General features: G+C 44.5%; 1 protein-coding gene across 2 annotated transcripts in view; it reads right to left on the bottom strand.

The window, feature by feature from the left end:
- Positions 1–10,567: 10,567 nt before the first annotated feature.
- CMTM7 (CKLF like MARVEL transmembrane domain containing 7) overlaps positions 10,568–22,069 on the bottom strand; it is a 50,379-nt gene continuing 38,877 nt past the window's right edge. The window contains exons 2-5 of one of the 2 annotated variants that reach the window (XM_081072409.1): positions 21,429–21,602; positions 15,557–15,655; positions 12,887–12,968; positions 10,568–11,283 (exon numbers count right to left, since the gene is read on the bottom strand). In XM_081072409.1, coding sequence (XP_080928535.1) covers positions 11,270–11,283; positions 12,887–12,968; positions 15,557–15,655; positions 21,429–21,602 — 369 coding nt within the window. In that variant the 3' untranslated portion in view covers positions 10,568–11,269. The remainder of the gene's footprint in view (positions 11,284–12,886; positions 12,969–15,556; positions 15,656–21,428; positions 21,603–22,069) is intronic. The other variant, XM_081072408.1, reaches the window with a different exon arrangement.

Genomic DNA, 22,069 nt, shown 5'->3' with positions numbered 1-22,069 from the left:
TCAGGAGCTCAGGTAAGCAGACGAGATTATCACCTTGTGCAATGTGTAAATAGATGAAGACAGGGAGATCCAAGATGGTGGAGTAGAGAAACACTCCTGCTTCCTTCCATGAACACATTAGAATTACAACTAAATTATTTGCCAGTGATACATCTGATAATTGGTTGATGTCCAAAATTTATAAAAAAACTCATACAACTCAACACTAAATAAATATGTAATCCAATTAAACAATTCAATAGGCAGAGAACATGAAGAGACATTTCTCCAAAGAGGACATACAGATGGCCAATAGACATATGAAAAGATGCTCAACGTCGGTAATCACCAAAGATGCAAATAACTACAATGAGATACCACCTGACTCCTGTCAGAATGGATATCATCAATCAACAAACAACACGTGTTGGCGAGGATGTGGAGAAAAGGGAACCCTCAAACATTGTTGGTGGGATTGCAAATTGGTGCTGTCATTACAGAAAACAGTATGGAGGCTCCTCACAAAATTAAAAATAGAACTACCTTATGACCCAGCAATTTCGCTCCTGGGTATTTATCCAAAGAAACCCAAAACACTAATTCAACAAAATATATGCACCCCTATGTTTATTGCAGCACTATTCGCAATAGCTAAGGTATGGAAACAACCAAAATGCCCATCAGTAGACGACTGGATAAAGACATTGTGGTACATGTATACAATGGAGTATTACTCTGCCATAAAAAAGAGTGAAATTTTACCTTTTACCACAACATGGATGGATCTAGAGAATATTATGCTAAGTGAAATAAGTCACTGAGAAAGACAAATACCATATAATCTCAGTTACATGTGGAATCTAAACACCAGACTAAATGAGCAAACAAAACAGAACTAGACTCACAGATACAGAGAACAAACTGGTTGATAGATGGGAGGGGGCTTGGAGGATGGGTGAGAAAGGAGAAGGGATTAGGAAGTATAAATTGGTAGTTACAAAATAGTTATGGGGATGTGAAATACAGTATGGGGAATATAATCAAGAAACATTATACAGGATACCAGAAGGATACTGGACTTATTCCATAGATTATATAAATGCCTAACCATTGCACTGTATACCTGAAACGAATATAAAATAATATTGAATGTCAACTATAAATGAATATATACCAGGGTGCCAAAAAAGTATACACATTTCAATTTTCCTTTCTTAAAATGTGTATACATTTTATTTGCACCCTCCGTATTAGTCACGGGATGTAAAGGACAGCATAGGGAATATATAGTCAATGATATTGTAATAGTTATATACGCTGTCAGAGGGGTAGTACACTTGGCGGGAGGTTACTTTGTGAGGGGTGTAAAAGCCGAATCATTAAGTTGTTTTGCACACCTGAAAATAATAAAGGAAAGAAAAGAGGAAAAAGAATTCCAACTAACAGAGCAAACAACCTGGAGACCCATCTGAAGTCTGGCTGAACAGAAGTTTTATAACTAAGGATATAAGTAAGCCACGTCGAGGCTGGTAAAAGGAGCAGAGACAGATGTGAACAGGGCTGGTCCCAAACTGTGTTGTGGTTGAAAACAGGGAGGGCTATTTGGGATGCAGAATTCCCTCCCCCCCCAGGAATGACAGAACCCAGCCCCATTCCAGACTCCCCAGCCCAGAGTACTGGTGCCAGGAAGAGGAGCCCCCACATCTGGCTGTGAAAACCAGTAGGGATTCCAACCATCCAGGTGGGACGGAAGGCTGCGAGAAACCCAGATGTTCTCTTAAACGGCTCCGCGCACAGACTCACTCGCTCGCAGGCACTCACCTTGGGCTCCAGCGGTGGGACAGTGACTTGGGGTGTGTCAGAGGCATACAGGGAGAAGACTGAGGTGTGTGGCTGTGAGGCCAGGGCTAGAGGCGGCCGCCATTTTTAATGCTTGAACCCGCCCCTTGTGCTTATGGCCAAATCTGAATCTGATTGGTCCAGTGAGCTCCTAGGCTCTGCCCTGCTGACTCACTGGGACCCCGCCCCACCCAACTGCCCCAATGCTAGAGACACTTTCTCCAAGAGCAGCCAGACCCACCAGCATCGCGCCCTTTCTTGAAAAACTATCAGAGTCCACAGGTCCCAGGCGGGCCGTGACTGGCCTTTGTGTGCTCTTGAGATTTCTCGAGTAGGTCCAGGCTCAGCACTAGCACCAAACCAGAATCTACATTAACCTGGTGAACATGATTCTTCCCACTCTAGTGACTCCCTGAGACACTACCTCTCTTACCACATGAGGCTTTATCAGGAGCTGAACTTTAAGAAAGCCAGCAGGCGCAGCAGGCCTTTGGCTTTTTGCAGTGTTCCACCAGGCCTAGTACTGGTGGCAGCCATCCTCGGTTCACAGCTTGGCCTCTCCTATGTGCCTCCAGGTTTAGCTCAGCAGCAAAAAAAACAGATTGCTTTGTAACTCCTACCAGGTAGTCCCCAGCTGGTCACAGGCAGTGGGTGACCTGGGTCTGCCTCTCAAGACGCCCAGAGCCAATATACCTGGAGGTTGGCTTCAGACCACAGGAGAGCACCGCCCAATGAGCCCCATAACCAGCATACACAAAGGGTGGTCCCAACGGGCACCAGAGTCCTCTGGGGTGAATCTTACTCAGTGGGGTAAGACCCCCGACAGCAGCCTGTAAACTGTGGCCATGGCCAAACCCCACAGCCAGTCAGCCTGAGGGTAAGTCCTACTCACTGACATGCCAATAGCAACCAAGGCTCCACTGTAACAGGAGGGCACACACAGTGAACCCACATACAAGGGACACTCCTGGAACACTCGGAACGGGACCAGGGAGACTGCCAGGGCCCCAAAAGACATAGGAGGGCTGAAAGGTGAGACCTTCATTAAGCCAGCAGTTCATTAGGGAAGACACGATTTCCGTCTGAGTGGGCAACCACCTGTTTGTGAAGACAAACAGATTTAAGGCTCCAGCTGAGTTTGGCCCTTTATTCAAAGGCCTGTCTTCTTATGACAGGATTTTATAGAGCTTGTCTCACCTATGGAATTTAGTTCAGAATTGCAGGATGAGAATATCAACGTGGAGACTGTTTCCATTAGGGCTCCAGTTGCCTCTCAGCAGGAGGAAGTACTCAAACTCAAAAGCTCAGAGGATCAGAAGTGGAGATGTTTTCATTGGCAAAGGCCCCAGTCAGGTGTGTTATCATTCAGGGGGCACCTGTAGTTCCTTGAGGTCTGAAGGAGACAGAGGCTGTAGCGTGAGGCTGTTTTTACTGCTGCCTGAACTGCTTCCAAGATTATTTGTCATTAGGGCTGTGGCCACATGTCTGATGATGTCAGCTGCAAGCTATAGGATATATTCCAAGGTTTGGGATGTACTGCCTTCAATAGCCAGCCAATATGCAAAGCAGCCAGTTTGGGTGAGGGGCCACTTATTTGGTAGTTGGTGGCTACTACAAAGTTTGTCCTTTTTTTAGTATATGTGCTGCTGAAGCGAGCACACAAAGTTTGTCCTTAATTGGTTGGGAAATATCACTCTGAGCTGTGATATAGCTTCCAAGATGGTTACTGGGAAGGCAAGTCACTTGGATTTTGTCCTCACTTGGGGTCCATGTGTCTTTCCTCAGCTGGAGGGCATGAAATGCAGCAAAAGCAGTTTCTCTGTGGAACCATTATGGTAATGCCTGCTTACCCACCAATGTTTCACATCATACCAGGTGTGTCCAAACCACTGATGCCCTGTCACTGGAGAATTCAGGGCAATGAAAGTGTACCATTTCTTGTGTCAGGTAAAGACCAACTGATTTTCCCCCCAAAGGATGTGAAAAATAAAGTGTTAGCAATACCCTACACTGCAAACCAAAAACCAGGTATCATGGCAGCAGCACATTCATTCACTTTGGTGCTATCAGGTACTGAGGAAATGAGGGTTGCCACGTTCTCATTTAAGTTTCCATAATCCACGGTAAAGTTCCCAGCTTTCATTAGCCTGACAGCGGTGTTCAACTTACGAGAAGCTTGGAAGGTTTGCCCAGCACCCACCCCTGGCTGCACAAAACCTTGTGTGAGAAGACCGTGGACTTTTTCTTCTCCCAGGAAGAGGTATTGTTTCAATTGTTATGCTTGGCAAGCTTTATGGGTAAACATCATTCTTGGTCTGCATCTGACAGACCCTTATATGCGCCACCAGAAGGGGTCACAATGAATGAATGTACCCTGTGAGCACCTTCTTGCAAAAGTGCAGCAAACACAGTCCAGACCCAAAACCAAACAACCCCTGCCCCCAAACCTACAAAACTACAGCCAGTATCTACTAGGTGTAGGAATGGGCTTCCTCCTGGGCTCGGGTGAATCTGGAGATCCAATCCCATAGCTGATTCTTGTCCCTGATTGTCCCACTGCTGTCGTTTGTCCAATCTGAGTGGTATCAACTCAGCTTGGGTCTTTGCTCCACAGGAGCCGTGAAATCCCCTCCAGGTTTTTGCATCTGCTGTTCTGTGCCCCTGCCTGAGAGTAGGGGCTGTGAGGGGCAGTCTGGCCCTGCCCCTCAGTTTAATTCTATCAGTCTTCTGGCTTTTAGTCCTAAAACATGTGCATCTGTGCAGGAATTTTTCCTGGGCTACCTTTTTCCCCTGGCATCCAGTGGATTCATTACCCAGGATTTTTATTTTTTAGAAAATGCACTTCTTGTTCAAATAACTTGCTCTTTTGAGAATTTTAGTGGCTTTTTGCCCCAACCACCCCTCGGGAGGCTTCCAGGTCTTTTTCCAGGCCCATGGCCATTCATCACTCCTCTGAGGCTCTGTATTTTCTTGGGCCAGTTCCACCAAAGTGGATGACGGGATGCACTGCCCAGAGCTTTGGCCATTGGGAGTATTTCCCTTCGCTGCTGTCTTCCAAGGCCACCCCGGAGTGAAGCTGTTCATGCAGCCCCCACATGGTTTCAGCTTGTCCCCACCATATCCAGCTGAACCACCTGCATCAGGAGTGAAGCTGGGAAGGAGAGAGAGCCGACACAAGGATGGCTTACTGAGTAGGCCACCACTAGGTGATGGTTTGCTTAGTCCCACAGGACTGTCCTTAGAGACGTTGTAGAAAACCTGCCTCAGGACACTTTGTCCTGGGAGTGAAGGAGTACAAATGGGCCCACTGATTACGGTGTACCAATGACCTGTTACTCCACATGGTAGTGAACTTTCCTGCACATGCCGGTTGCACATGAGAGGGTGCTGAGTGGGTCTCATGACAGTGTCCCCAGGAAAGCTTCAGCGTGACAGTCAAGAGGTGTCAGTGGAGGCCTGAAGCACAGCTATGTGGTTACACGGGAATGAAATTGGTCATAGCCCTTGCAGAGTCACACTGCAGTGGTGGCTGGATCAAGAGACAAGAGGATGTAAAGTATTGCATAAGAGGGAGGGGCGGGGGGACTGTTGCGGAAAAATAATAGTAAGTGAATAAAGTCCCAACAGATTACGTACAGCGTGACATCCTTTTCATTTAATTATAAACAACTCCCATACTTATATGCACTTTTTAGGCAATACATATAGCTACAATAGAACTATACACTAAGAAAAGCAAATATGTGGTGAATGGGAGACTCAGGAAGCTGTCTTGGAAGAGGAGAAATGGGCAGGGGCGATGAGATGGGGAAGCATGTCGTTATAGCTAAATGTAGGTTATTGCCATGATTCTAGCTTCATACCGACTGTATTCAAAATTAATAGGGAGGAAGGAGGCCATACATGGACCAATGATCAGAGTGTGGGAGTGTTGTGAACCGAGGATTATGATTAACCTGTGTCCTTGAGGCCCAAATAAAATGTACATGCTGGTGCATTTAATCTGAACCCTGGATGGGGACGCAATCGGCTTTCCGGAGGCCTGTCCCTCCGCCAGGAACCTAAGGCGGCGCTGCTCCCCGCTGGCCACAAGAGGGCGCGCGCTGCCTGAGGAGGGCAAGCGGCGCGGAGCTCCTGCAGCCACCTGCGCCTTAGGTTTTGTTTTCGTAGAAGAAAAGCCCCGCCCAGCTGGGAGCAGTAGCAGTGGCAGTGCGCTTGCAGGCGCGGCTGCTGGCCGGGGACCCCGGGGACTCCCCAGGGAGGGTCCCCGTCCCAAGTGCAGGCCCGGGGTTTCGGGAGGAAGCAGCTGCCGGCCCAGCGAAGCATCGTCGCTCTCCTGGCCGTGGACCTGACTTCCTGCTGCCGGAGCCCCACCTTCCCTGAGGCCGGGCAGAGTCGCAAACTAAGGGCCCGCTGGCAGCATCTGCCGCCCCACCCCCCCCCCCAAGTTTTCGTTTGGCCTGAAGTGTACATTTAAAAGGTTTATTTGGCAACATTTGAAAATCGGGAAACCTTTAGCCTAAAGATCCAGATTTCCACTTCTCTTGGTCACTTGGGAAAACTGGCAACCCTGGACTGCTGTCCCACTTGCAACACTTGCTGGCTGCCCCCTCCACACACACCCCCCTGACTGGGAAATGAGGTTTTTAAATACAGACGGTGCCAAAAAAGATGTATACACATTTTTAAGACAGGAAAAAAACTATTAAAATTGTAATACTCAATATATAGTCCCATTTGACTTCTGCCATTACAAGAGGTGCTCAAAGTGGTTACCGGCAGCGTCCAGACACTTCTGATTACAGTTGCCAACAAAAAACATCCAGCCTAAGAGAAAGCTTGTAAGAGTGTGAGTCAAACTGACAATTGCCTGGAAGCAAAAGCTCAACGGGTTGAGAACAAATGCTCCACGAAATGATGGTTTGCAGTTTATTTTATAAATAAAATCAAAGGAGGTTACATGAAATCCATTGGTGATAGATTAAGGGGGTGGGAGGAAGCAAATGGGGAAATCTCTGGGATTGGATAAAAGTAAATTGGAGAGACAGGTACTTCTTTTATATAGGTGGGTGCAGGATAGTTCACAGTTGGCTTTTTACAGCACATACAGATGGTAATCAGGAGACAAGCCGAATGACGAGGAATTTTGTAGTTTCCAGCTCTGGTCCAGAAAAAGGATTACTGACATTCCAAAGATGTTATCTTTGGTGCAAAATGACAATAGATAGGCCCACTTAAAGGCACAGATTAACTTTATGAAGGAAGCTAAAGGTGACTTCCCGCCATGGCCCACTTAGTTATGAAATTTTTTATGCTCATGCCATCTTCTGTAGTTATTTTCAGTTTCCTGGGCTTGTCAGGTTTAATATGTGGCCCCTTTTCCATCCACACAGTGAACTACTGCTACATAGATGACATCTCTTAAAATGTGTATATATTTTTTTGTCACCCTGTGTACTTTTGGTCAGAGCAGTATCCAGCGTGACCTGTATTCTGGCTGTTATCACTATCCAGAACTAAGGGAAATGGCACACTTTACACCATAACATTTCCTTTTTTGCACAAATCTATATGGAATTTAGTCATAGTCTTTTAAAAAATTTGCATACGTTTCTGTGTACAGAGAAAATGACAGTAAAACCCTACGCGTTGCCTCCATCTCCTTACAAGGTCCAGAGGCACCCAGTTCTCTCATGGTGGTCTTCATGAAGAAGCACCTCCAGGGTCCAGCTGCTCCAACCCCAGCCAGGTGCCCTTTCCATCCACCTGGTGCCCAGGGGCCAGCCTGGCAGTTCCCTTCATCTCCCTTTATCAAAGTTAGGGCTTTCCCAGCTTTTTTCTTTTAAGCAGAGAAATCTTTTTCAATCTAAATCATACATGAAACTTTATCATATAAAACAGGAAGTGTGATATTAATATAAATCATCAACTTACACTTATAACACTTATTATAAAATCAGCCCATTAGAATGGTGGGATTCGTTTGAAAAGCCCACAGTTTGGAGTCAGCAGATAACTGGCGCTGTAGCCTTCTCTGCAGATTCATCCCGCTGCTTTGTGTTGGTTGTGCAGGTGAGAGAAGTCCTGGATCACCCCGGAGGTCGTGGCAAGCGTTTCAGGAGCTTGCCTCACACTCTTGGCATCTTCCTCAACCAGAGCAGAGGAGGCCACAGGCCAGTGCTCCCTGGCGGCTGCACAAGGTGAGGGAGCCTGTGTGGGTTCCCCGGGTCAGTGTTTGCTGTTGGTGACAGGAGAGTGTGCGTTTTACGGTGTCAGTGTATGTTTTGCACATAAAATGAGGCATCTGTGAGCTCCCTGAAGCAACTCTGAGAATTCACAGGATGCAGTTCAGAAACCACCACACTGGGGGAAGTGGTGGTTGCTGAGGGGCCCCAAAGACCTGCTGTGTTTCTGTGGTGACAGAAGTTTGCTTTTCACACAGGCTGGGAGGCACAGGGGATGAGCCAACTCTGGGTTACTTTGGCTTCCTGGTTAGAGGCCTAGGCTGAGGGCTGAGCAAGTAAACACATCTGGAAGAGAAGGCTCCAGCACACAGCTGTAGCACAAGGGGGGCGTCAGGCCTGGGCCTCCCTCAGGAACACACTTGTTTTTTCTCCGGGCCTGTCTGCAGACACCAGGGCCAACTGCCCATGGAGCAAGGCACTGGGCACAAGCCAGCTCTGGCCTTGCTCTGCCACCCCAGATGCCCTACGTGGGGTGGTCACAGGCCAAGTCCAGAAGACAGGCAGACCTGGACTCAAATCCCAGCCCTATCACTCACCTCACTTCCTCTCACCTTTCTCCCTGAGTCTCCCGGCTCCACTGCCAATGTGTTCAGAGTAGGTGTGCGTCATCACAGGGCCCTCACAGATAGGGCCAGTTCTATGGCTGCCGGCCACCCCACTGTAGAGAGCAATAGATGACCAAAGCCATCTTTGAGAGCCTCTCTGAACATCAGTCTTTCTTGTGGGTGGTGAGAACATGTCCATGGGGGGAGAGCAGCACCCTTCAAACTTTCTTCTCTTCCTCCCCAAGGATTAGGCCAAACTGAGGGAAGCTTTCCTGGCCAGGGAGCTGGCTGCTTGTGGTAGGGGATGTGGGCAGACCAGCTTTGGCCACAGGTGCCAACACCCTTTCCTGGGGCTTCAGGTTGCCAGAATGAGCCAGGGCTGGCTGTTGGTCCTTGGGGAAGGCCTCTGACCCCGTCCTCTCTCCATGGGTCGAGTCTTCTCTCACATCTTTGCTTGGCCCTGACTATGACTGCTCAGTGGGTCCCCTCCTTGCACTGGCTGCTGGGGTGGCAGGTATAGTTTGGTTATATATGGGTACTGCCTGAGTTGAGCAGTTCCAGAGAGGGTCTGGTTCAGGGAAGATAAACACATGACACAGCTTGTGTTCTCTAGGATCTGTAAAGCTTCGCTGTTCAAATATGGCACTGGCCTTTGGGCTCTGGTGCCTGCTCTGGGCTGGGTGTAACTGGGTCTCTCTTCCCCCATTCCCCAAGTAGCTCTTTCAGCTACTTTGGTGCCTAGACAAAAGGTCTTTTTTTCCCCCTTTCAATTGTGGTAAAATATATGTAACAGAAAAGTTATCATTTTAACAATTTTTAGTTATACAGTGAGGTGGCATCAATTACATTCATGGTGTTCTGCAGCCATCACCACCATCCATCTCCAGAATGTTTTCATTTTCCTGAGTGGAAATGATACTGCCCTAAGGTCCAGCTGCCTGCCCCTTGAAAAAGTTAAAAATCGAGAGACAAGGTTGGTGGAAAGAAAAGCAGATATATTCAGAATGCAGGCATTCGGAGAGGATGGTGGACTCTTGTCCAAAAGCCATCTCCTCGTTCCTAGAATGGGTAGTAGATTTTATGGGTACACAAGAAGAACAAAAGAAAGGGGGAGTCAGTCTGGCAGGTCCCAGGGCTGACAGCCTTCCTGGGGTCTGGTCTGTTTTAAGATAATGTTATCGCTGGACTCCGGACTGGACTGGCCACCGTGGCCTGAGGCTTTCTGTGTATTCCAGTGTCTGGGCGCCTGAGGATTAAGAAACTGCTCTTTTCAGGTTAGGATTCTGTTGATGAAATGGATTAATGAGGTATGAGTAGCCTTGAGAAGGGGAATAAAGCAGAGTTCTTCAATTCATCAGTGAGGGGAGAACCAAAGAGGAAATAGCTGAATATCAGGGTGGATCAAACTGCCATGTGCCTAAAGAGCGAGCTATGCTGTGAGTCCACCTGCAAACTAGCTAAGTCTAAGTACGTTATCGATTTACTGAATTTCACCCTTACAGAAACTGTACCCCTTAAACACTAACTCCCCCTCTCTCTCCCCTCAGATCCTGGCAACACCATTCTACTTTCTGACTCTCTGAATTTTGACTACTCTAGGTCCCTCCGATGAAAGAAATCATACGGTATGTGTCCTTTTGTGCCTGGGTTATTTCATTTAACATCATGTCTTCGAGGTTCATCCATGTTGTAGAATTTCTTTTTCTTTTTAAGGCTGCCTGTGTTGCTTTTGAGTCCTGCTTTGTCTCGTGTGAACAGTACTTGGCTTCTACCCTTAAAAGCAATTTACTTTGAACGTATGTAAACCTTGAGAGGCCAGTGTCTTCTGCGTCCTTTACCCTTTTCACCCACCGTGAGTGGCCCCCACGTAGCATCGTATGCTTCCCCATGAGCCTCGTGGGCCCCTTCGCTTCACTCCTGGGTTTGCAGCCTTCTTCTAGTTTAAGAAGAAATCCTTCTGCAATTGGCCAAGTCAATATTTTATTTAAAAACACAAACACACATACACACACACAATGTCAATGAAGGCAGGGCCCAGAAAGGAGACTGAGATCTCCTCTTCGGGGACAGGCTGATCACATAGTGCTTCTATATGCACGCCTCATTTTAAGAAAGAGGGGTATCTTCAAGACCAGATTTCCAAGCTATTAGGTTGGTGCAAAAGTAATTGCGGTTTTTTTGCAGTTTTTCACTTGTAAGCCGCAATTACTTTTGCACCAACCTAATACATAAATTTAGGAGATGGCTTTGTTTTCATAGGTAGACGTGAGGCAGCGTCACTCCCCTGAGGAATGTGAAGTAGAGGCAGATTTAGGCAAGAGTACTTAGAAACCCCTCCACTGTGGTACTTGGGGTCGCCAGTCCCTGAGGCAGTTCTAAAAGCAGGAGGGAGACCAGATTTCCCTGGAGGCTGCTTTTCTTTCCCAGATGGGGAGGAATTCTCCAAGCACGACTGGAGAGACAGGTTTGGAGCAGCTCAGGAGCCCAGAAGGAAGGTGAAGGCCCCCTTCTGTACCCACCAGCCCGGTGGGACTTTGGCACAGGAATACAGGTTCAGAAGTCTTTCCTAAGGTCACTGGATCACTGATCCTCCTGTCTGGTAGGCCACGCGTCCTGCAGGCCACCTGCAGGCCACCTGCAGGCCCGGAGGCTGTGATGTCCTCAGACGGCTGCATCTTGGGAAGGAAATGGCAAAGTCAGGATGGCTGGCCAGGGCAGGGCCCACTCAGAAGCCACACACCAGAAGGCCGACCCATGTTCTGCTCAGTGCATGGCCTTCCTCCACCCACACCAACTCTCACTGGGACCGTTTTATTCTTTTTAAATACATTTCTAAAACAGAAAAAATATTAAATAGCACAGAGGGGATTCCCATCCCGACCTCTCCCCACCCCAGGCTTCCCGCTCAGAAGTATGTGAACTCCTTTGGCTGTTTCTTTTGGCTCTTCCTCCACTATTTTAAGTAACATATTTATACCAATATTTGTAGATTACCTTTAGATGTTACCTATTCACTTTGTTTTTACATTCTTTTTTCGTCATTCTTTTTTCCCCATAAAATGCTTTACTGAGATATAATTCACATACCATAGAATTCACCCATTTGAAGTGTACAAGTCTAGAGTTTTCACTGTAGTTACGGAATTGTGCAACCATCACAATTTTAGAACGTTTTCATCACTTCAAAAAAACCCCATGTCCATTAGCAGTTACACCTGTATCCCACCTCCCCTTGGCCCTAGGCAACCACAAATCCACTTTCTGTCTCTATCGATTTGTCTATTCTGGACATTTCACATACATGGAATCCTACAATATGTGGTCTTTTGTGACTGGCTCCCAACCTGTTAACTTTTTGCCAGTGACTACTAGAAGGAAATTGAAGCTCTGCTGTGGTGACCTTTCTGCAGAGCAACTCAGACAACAAAATATACATACTTTGATATTCTTAATGTGTGTTTTTTTTAAAGAAAGAAAAAGAACAAAGGAAGTGCTAGATCAAAAAAAGAAGTGGATTAATCAAAATAGCTGGTTCAAGCCTGCAGCAATTCTACTGCTAGGAATTCATTATAAAATAAAAAGTATTAGGTATATGTATAGACATATATTTATACAGATGCTCACTATAGCACTTTTTAGTAGCAAAGAAGTTTGAAAACAAACAAACATAATACCCCCAGATAGGAGACAAGGAAACTATGGCATAGACATGCAATGGGGCCAATTTGACACCCCAGAGCCATTGAGAACGACAGAAAAGTACGCCTAATGACGTGGGGGAAATGTCTGGTAGACCGTTAAGCAGGAGAAAAAGAGCAGGTAAGAAAAATAACACATAAAATCTGATCTTTCTAATAAAAGCAACATGTATATCTATATTATCTCTATCTCTATGTCTATAAATCTCTATATATTCAGAGAAAGGAAATACTGGAAGGGTAGACACCCAGCAGGGGCTATTTCTGGATAGTGTGATAGATGGTTTTTATTAAAAACATTTTTTCCCTTATTTATATTTTCTCTGTTCCATATTTTATTTTTGACATTAGGAAACATTTAAAGAAAATGCTGCTCCATCAGAGGCTGAAACATTAGGGTGTCCCTGGGCGTGGTGGAGAGGGGGACTAGAGCAACAGTGCTTGGGGCCCCTGTGCCCCCACAGCCTCCCTACAGCAGGCTGTTCCCTAGTGTGGAACCCCCAGAACTTCTGGCCATCCTCCTGTTCCCGAGCATAGGGAACTTCCGGAGATCATCTGTGTTCAGACAACCGGAACTCACCTGTTGACTGGGTCACACACGAGATCTTGTAGGACAGCCACACGCTCGCCAGGCAGAGGAAGGTGGCCATGAAACCAAAGATCTGCACAGGAGAGAGAGGAGAGGAAGTTCCCAGGCTGAGGGTCAATCACTCAGGCAGTCTTTCTGTTTCTCATCTCTATGCCTGTTCCCTGTAACCACTGTGGCCAGAAGGGAGCATGGGGAATCATGTGACCCGATTACCTTGTCTCTGCATAGCTATAGAGATGAGACCCTGTCCCCGGGTTCCCCAGCTGGGTCCCAGGCCTCTGGGTCTCAAGCCCTCGGCTCTTCTCACTCTAGGCAGCTTTAGTGCCCATGTTTGGTTTTACGTTTATAAGTAAACTGGGGCCAAGCCACTGTACTTTAATTATCCTGGGCTAATAAAAAAGGTAGAACTGTACATTTTAATTTGGGTTTAAAAAATTTTAATGTTCAAGTGGATTTTATTGGTGTGGTAGCACTGTTTGCATTTCATTCATAATGGTTTTCTGTTTGGCTCCATAGCTGTGTAAGAGCCAGATGCTGAGGCCTTGCTATCTAGTCTTACATTTGCACATATTTAAATAATATTAGACTAAGATAAGTTCAGGTAGCGCTCCTATCCTTTCTGAGGGTCCTTCCACTGCTCAAGTGTTGGGACCTTGCCCTGTCCAACGTCTCATCTGTGTAGATGGGGATCAGGGCACCCGCGGAGGAAGAGAGCCTTGTGTGAGGCTCACCAAATGGTCAAGTGAGAAGCAGGCACATATTCTGGTGTCTTGTCTGGAACTTCAAAGCCTGAAGCCACTTTATTTGTGAACAGCACTGGCAGCTGCAGCCATAATTTACTGAGCACCTAATATGTACCTGCCAGTCTTCTAAGCCCTCAGGTGTGTTGATTCCATTAACCCTCACAACTCTGCCAGGTGGATGCTGGTGTGACCCTCCCCTGTCCCCCTTATCACACACAGGAAGTCAACTGTTTTGCCCAGGGCCACAGAGCAGCAAGGGCCAGACCTGGGACTGGAGACCGGGAGTCTGGCTCCAGAGGATATGCTCTGCTCTACTTGTTGCCCAGATGTTCTCAGACTTGCAAAAGACCTCAGACTTGCTACGTTGCCACTAAGCACCCAGCCAAAGCCACTGCTGACTTTGGCCCAGGAGCAGCCTGACAAAGGGCAGGATTTTCAAGGTTCAGTTTTCTTTTCAAGCCTGGCTGCTGGTTTGTATAAACAGCTGCCCCCACCAGTCCACAGCCCCCTTCCCCCTCTCCCAGATCCATCTCCTTGGCTTCTTTTGTACTGATTGTCTGCACCACATAATTAGCCTATTAGAGTCTGTTCTGGCCTCTCATTGTCTGTTCTGCACAATTAGCACATTATATGCCCTCATGGTCTCCAACTGTCTGCACTGCATAATTGAACAGTTTATTCTGTCGCTACATAATGCTATCCTGGATGACAATGCCTTGTCTGCTAATTGTTTCATGTGCCTTGGCCTTGACTCCTAAGCCAGATCACCACTTCCTCATAAGCAAGGATCATATCTTTTTTATTTCTTCTGGCTCCCTAGGCCCAAAGATAGTGTATGATAAATGGGGTTTATTAGGATTCCAGGGCTAGCACCATTATGTGCAACCTGAATGATAAAACTCAGCAGGACTCTCCCCATGTGGTCCCAAAACATGGTGACCCAGATTTCCTCTGTGTCTCCTCTGCCTACAGTCGGGCAGCTGGTAACATGTAGGTGGTAACCACACCTGGGGGGTACAGGGTGAGGAATAGAAGGCGCTTAAGGGGCATGAGTGTTTAGAGGACTGACCTTTGGAGGGCACACTCCACCTCTCAGTGGAATTCCTGGCACGCACCCACTCTCAGCCCAAAGTCTGGAGAATTTTGGTAACATGTATAAATGAAAGAGTGACTGTCACACCGAGAACTTTTCTGAAAACTCATTTGAAAAAAGTCTTGCCTGCTCTTCAGTGAGGCAAATCAGTACTAGCCCATAGGCCATCAAACTGTAAACAATTTACTAAATCAGAAATCAGATGACAGGAATCTATAAATCTTTTTAAAACCATAATATACACATATGTATATGTGTGATAAATATACATAGCTCCCACGGTACTGTATTTTTGTCCTTTTCCATGCTACTTCTGTTTAGGCTATCAGCGGGATCAATTTTCACCTTTGAAAGGTATAGGAAGATTATTTCCTGGCCTGAATACGGTTAAAAATTAGGACTGACAAAGCTAGGCCTAATGGCCGATATCACTAACTAATCACAGTACTGTTCCCTTGGGCCCAAAAGAGGCCCCAGAATCTTTCTCTGCATAAGACTGAAGCAGCCATGAGCAAATGACCAGAATGAGCACGTGAATTAAAACCTATATGCCCCCTGATTTAAGCAGTGGCTGTAAGAGAGAGAGGCCTGCGCTGCTGGGGCCATTTGGGTTTGCCAACAGCCTGACGATCCACCCCCCGAGATCCTGCCCTGCAGGCCCAAGTTTAAGGCTCTTTGGAGACTGTTGCTGGCTGGCTCAAGGTAGGTACCAGTTCTGTGAAAGAAAGGCCCCAGAAAACAATCCCTTCGCTGTCCCTGTCAGGAAGAAAACGAGCACTCAAAAACATGAATTCATTGCTGAAGTCTCCCCGAGAATGTCCTCACCGCTCCAGCTACCAGTCCGCTCTGGCTGTAACTCTTGGAGGCTGCCACGATGGAAGCGATGAGGAGAAGGAGGGTACCAATTAAATAGTGCAGGAGTTCCTGGGGACAAAAACAAAGCAAAGCAGTGGGTAGGGAGGTCCACTCCTGGTTCTCAGAGGCCACCGGGCAAAAGAGATGAATGGAAGGGGAGGGAGGGGAACACCCTGACAGGATCAGCGCAGCTCACAGGCAGCAGACACAGAAGGCTGGCCAGGATGAGGCCAAGCAAGAGCGGAAAGATGCCCAGGCAGGTGGGGAGAGAGGGCACAAAAAGAAAGGACGCTTTTTGTGTGAAGAGAGAGGTGCATTAAGGATGGTTCCGCTCCTGAGATCATTTTGTACACAGTGCCTAGACCTCTGCCCAAAGCTACTAAAAAGCAATCGAGCTTCTCCCAACCCCCAACCTGGAGAGTTCACCTGAAGATCCAGCTTGAGAAGCGAAGCCCCTTAGAGAGATGTGTGCCTTTCGCATCTGCTTCAGGTCAAGTTTCGGGCGAACAGTGTCCTGGCTTTGGTGACAGCCTCGTGTCTGCCTGTGCTGTGAACACTTTAGGCGTGGGCTTGAGAGGAGCTCAGCCCCCTCAGACTTGGAGTCAGAGTCCGGCATGAGGTCAGCAGCCCTTCTGTGAAGTGCCTGGGTGTGTAGTGGGCGCTGGCTTTCTCACGCTAAGTCCTACTGGTTTTGTCCCCAATTTGTCTTCCCTCTTCTCTTCTCTGACAGTGCGCCTCAGGCCAACTTCTGATGAGTCTACTGGCACAAATGACTCAGCCTTTACTTCTCCCCTTGGTCCTCAACGTCATCCATTTCCCCCCCATTTATTCTCCATGATTAAAATGGCGTCTTTGCGTGCCTTGGTTGAGGCTGGACCTCTGTCACTCAGCAGCATAGCAATGTTTTCACCTCATCGTTCCTCCTCCCCGATAAACACCAGATCAGAGGAGAACTGGGCCTTCGGGCCATTTATAGTACTCACTCTGAATCCAGACTGTATTCATTTTCAGTCGTCTTCAATGAGAGTTTAGAAATCATACCTTCATGAAGTTCTGTCCATCAGGACAGTAGCTATTGCATTTTGGAAAAAGCAACTTTTAAGCTGCAGCTCCTCTCAAAGGTGTGCAAAATCAAAGACCCTGATTTCTCTCTTAGTGACCTGAAAGGAATATTACGAAGTAGCCAACAGAGATTTTGATTAAAGAGCAGATTAGTAACTGGAAGTTCCCTACCTCCAAGATTCTCACACACAAAGAAAAAGGAGTATGACATGGGATAGGGAAAATGAGTTGAGAGTCCTAAATGGAAGGTGCTTAAGTAGTAAAAAATGTGTGGCTGGGCTTATCCTTCCAACATTCACTCCTCTTTCAGCCTACCCTCATTCATGTCCCCCTGCTTTTATTCTCTCCTTTACTTGTTCGTTATCAGCATCAGGAAGACCAGAGGAACTTGTTCTCAAAAGAAGCAAAAAGGTGCCATAACTTTGAAACAGGTCTTATGACTGAGGGACACAAAAAAGAAATTTCTTTTAAAATAACAATGGGTGATAATGTTAAATGTGAATGATTAATTCAATCAAGAGGCAGAGGTTGTCAGACTGGATTTTTAAAAAAGGACCAAACTATTTACTGCCTATAGGAAACACACTTTATATTCAAAGACACAAGAAGATTGAAAGTAGAAGGATGGAAAAGATACGTCATTCAAATAGCAACCAAGAGAAGGCTGTCTATAATAGTATCAGACAAATAGATTTTAAAACAAATACAATATGTTACCAGAAATAAAGAGGGACATTTTGTAATGATGAAAATGTCTATTGACCAGGAAAATATAACAATTATAAACATGTATGCACCTAATAACAGAGCAACAAAATATATGCAGCAAAAACTCAAATAAATGAAAGGAGAAACAGATAAATAATAGTTAGAGGCTTCAATATCCAATTTTCAATAATGTATAGAACAACAAGGGAGGAAGAAGCTCAGTAAGGAAATAGAAGACTCAAGCAATTCTATAACACAACTAGACGTAACAGACATCTATAAAATATTCTACCCAACAACAGAATATATATTCTTCTCAAATGCACATAAAGCATGGCTTTACTTTGGAATTCTCCAGGCTAGACCACATGCCAAACCATAAAACAAACCTCTGTACATGTAAAAGGATTGAAACAATAGGAAGTATGTTCTCCAACTACAACAGAATGAAATTAGAAATCAATAGCAGAAAGAAATTTGGGAAACTCACAAATATGTAGAAATTAAACAACACATTCCTAACTAACTAATGGGTCAAAAGAGAAATCACAAGGGTAATTAGAAAATACCTGGAGATGAGTGAACGTGAACATGCAATATACCAAAACTATGCGGTGCAACTAAAGCAGTCCTTAGAGAGACATTTATAGCTGTAAATGCCTGTATTAAAAATAAAAGAAGGAAAGTTTCAAATTAATAACTTAAACTTCACCTTAAGACACTGGAAAAGAAGACAAACTAATCCTAAAACAAGAAGACAGAAAGAGATAAATATTTGAGCAGAAATCGATGATATAGGGAACAGAAAAACAATAGAGAAAACCAATGAAACCAACAGTTGGGTCTTTGAAAAGATCAACAAAAGACAAACCTTTAGTTAGACTGATCAAGGAAAAAAAAAAAAGAGAGAAAAGATTCAAATGACCGAAGTCAAAAATGAAAGAGGGTACATCACTACTGATCTTACAGATATAAAAAGTATTTTAAAGGAAAACTATGAACAATTGTATGCCAATAAACTAGATAACTTAGATGAAAAGAACATATTCCTAGAAAGACATACTATAGAAAATGACTCAAGCAGAAATAAAAAATCTAAATAAATCTATAACAAGTAGAATTTGAATTAAGAATAATAAAAAATGTCCACAATAAAAGCCCAGGGCCAGATGGCTTTACTATGGAATTCTATCAAACATTTAAAGAAAAATACCAACTCTTCACAAATTCTTCTAAAAAAATAGAACAGGAGGGAATACTTCCCAAATTATTCTGTGAGGTGGTTAGTGTTACCTTGATAACAAAACCACACAAAGAAGTTGTAAGAAACCAATAATGTCTCTTATGAATGCTAATGCAAAAATCCTCAACAAAACACTAGCAAACCAAATCCAGCTACATATAAACTGAATTTTACACTATGATCAAACAGAATTTATCCCAGGAATGCAAGGTTGGTTCCACATATGAAAATCAATGTAATACACCATATTTATAGAATATTTGGGGGGAGAGGAGAGAGAAACCAAACACAATTATCTCAATAGACAAAGAAAAAGCATTTAACAAAATCTAACACCCTTTCATAATCAAAACAACAAAGAAGGTAATTTTTTTGATATGATAAATGGCATCTACAAAAATCCCACAGCTAATGATGAAAGATGGACTGCTTTCTTTCTAAGATCAGAAACAAGATAATGATGTCTACTATTTCCACTTTGATTCAACATGCAATTAATTTCTTGCAATACGGCAAGGTAATAAAAGGCATCCAGATTGGAAAGAAATGTAAAACTATATTCACAAATGGCAATGATCTTTTACATAGAAAAGCCTAAGGAATCCACTAATAATCATTAGATCTAAGAAATGAGTTCAGCAAGGTTGAGAATACAAAATCAATATATGAAAATTAATTGTATTTCTATTCACTTGTAATAAACAACTCAAAAAACAAATGAAGAAAATAATTATATTTGAAATAGCATCAAAAAGAATAAGAAACTTGGGAAAAAATTTAACCAAAAAAAGGCAACACCTATACTCTGAAAACTACAAAACACTGTTGAAAGAAATTAAAGTATATCTAAAAAGAAGATCTAAATAAATATCATGAATCACAAGACTTAATATTAAGATGGCAATACTCTCCAAATTGATTCACTGCAATTCCTAGTAGAATCCCAGCTGACTTCTTTGTAGAAACTGAAAAGTTGATTCTAAAATTCATATGAAATCGGAAAAATCCAAACAATCCTGCAAAAGAGGAATAAATGGGAAGACTCACACTTTCTAATTTCAAAACTTACTACAAATCTACAGTAATCAAGATAGTGTAGTAAGATCAATGCAATAGAATTGAGTCCAGTAATAAATCCATGCGTTTATGGCCAACTAATTTTCAGCAAAGGTGCCAAGACAATTCAATGGGGAAAGAAAGTCTTCGCAACAGATGGTGTGGCACAACTAGATATTCACATGCAAAGAATGAAGCTGAATCCCTACTTCATACTGTGCAAAAATTAACTCAAAATAGATCTAAAACTATGAAACTCAGAAGAAAATACAGAGGTACATCTTCATGGTCTTGGATGTGGCAATGACTTTTTAGATATACCAAAAACACGAGCAAAAAAAGAAAAATAGATAAGTCAGATTTCATCAAAATTTAAAAACTGTGTTTTAATGGACACTATCAACAAAGTGAAAAACCAGCAGAATGGGAGAAAATGTCTGCAAATCATACATGTGATAAGGGATTTTTAACTAGACAATACAAAGAACTCTTACAACTCAGTAATAAAAAGACAACCTAATCAAAGAATGGGCAAAGGATCTGAATAGACATTTCTCCAAAGAAAATACAGAAATGGCCAAAAAGCACATGAAAACAGGACTGACGTCATTAATCATCAGAGAAATGCAAGTCAAACCCACAAGATACCACTTCACACTCACTAGAATGACTGAAATCAGAAAGCCAGAAAATAAGGAAAAATTGGAACCCACATACACTGTTGATGGGAATGTAAAATGGTGCACCACTTTGGTAAATAGTCTGGCAGTGGAAACAATTAAACATAGTTACCATGTAACCTAGCAATTCCACTCTTAGGTATATTCCCACACGAAATGAAAACACATCCACACAAAAAACTTGCACATGAATGTTCATAGCAGCAATTATTCATAATAGCCAAAAGGTAGAACCAATCCACATGTCCATCAATGATGAATGGATAAACAAAATGTGGTATATCCTTTCAATGGAATATTACTTGGCTGTAAAAAGAAATAAAGTACTGACACGCTACAATATAGATAAATCATGAAAACACTCTGCTAAGTGAAAGAAGCCAGTCATAGAAGACCGCATATATGACACCATGTACACAAAAAGTCTAGAACAGGAAAATTTATAGGGACAGAAAGATTAGTGGTTGCTAGGGCTGGAGGGGATGAGGGGTAGGAGGTGACAGCTAAAGGGGCTGGGGTTTCTTTTTAAGGTGATGAAAATATTTGAAAATTGACTGTGGTGATGGTTGAACAGCTCTGGGAATATACTAAAACCTCTTGAATTATACTTTTTAAATGGGTAATTGTATGGCATGTGAACTATCAATAGAGCTGTTTTTTAAAAAAAATAACAGTGAAAAGAAAACACCCTGGCAACTTTGAAATCTTTCCTCAGGCTCTGCCAGTCCATTTTTGCTGTTGGATCTTATCATTCAGTATTTACAACAGTATGAATTCCCATCACCTTTTTCAACTTCTTCCTTCCACGTCTTCCCCCCAACTCTCTCACACACACAGCCCATTGTCTGTCGCTTGAGAAAATAAACACTGAGACAAGAAGCACAGCCTTCTTGTAAGCTGGAAGGTGGGTTTTAGAAAGCAGTGAAACATCAGGAGGAGGCGTCCACCAAACAGTGGGAAATTCAGGGCTGAAGCAGCTGAGGATGGTGGGAGACGGAGGGTGGGCAGACGGGAAGGACACCATGGGGTCTCGGTGCCTCAGCTCACAGCCTGACTTCTGTGCTGAGGACAGGGTGAGGCCACACTCCCTTACCGACAGGGGCCAGCTGATGCAGGTGAGCATGCGGTAGAGGCGGAACAGGTGGACCAGGTAAAAGGCAAGGATCATTATCAAGTTGCAAATGGTGACCACTTCGAAGTATCTGTAGGCGCTGTAGCCGGTCCACGGAGAGCTCCTCACACAGATGAAGGCAATCAGCAGAGTGACCTGGGACATCAGTACAGATACGTGAGAGAATCGCCCACCAAGACGTGTGCCCAGGGAACAAACAGCAACCAAACAACAGAAAATGGAGGAACTGCTACACTTCGGATTATTTCGTCACAAATTGGCTGTGAGAGTACAATTTCCTATAAGACAAGCTTTGAAAATACAAGCCAGTTGTGAATGCTTAGGACTGCTGTGAGTGGCTTTGTCCTCTGAAGACTGTTATGTTGTGCCGGCCGGATGCTTCCTCAGAGAGAGGGCAGGGATGTAAGAAAATAACCAGGCAGAACCATCCCATTTATTTGCTGGAACTCCGCAGAGCAGAGAGAGTCAGCATGATACTGCACCTTGGGTTTACATGCTAGGTTGAACTGTAGTTAGTTGCCAATATTTGACTGTGTTTGACCCACAAAGAAGGCGATTCGTATGTTACACCCTACCAGTCGGCAGACAATAAGTGACTCCTT

This window comes from Rhinolophus hipposideros (genome assembly GCF_964194185.1).
Source record: "Rhinolophus hipposideros genome assembly, chromosome: 14".
Lineage (NCBI taxonomy): Eukaryota > Metazoa > Chordata > Mammalia > Chiroptera > Rhinolophidae > Rhinolophus > Rhinolophus hipposideros.
The sequence above is the reverse complement of the archived record's forward strand: the minus strand, read 5'-3'. Positions and strand labels throughout refer to the sequence as shown.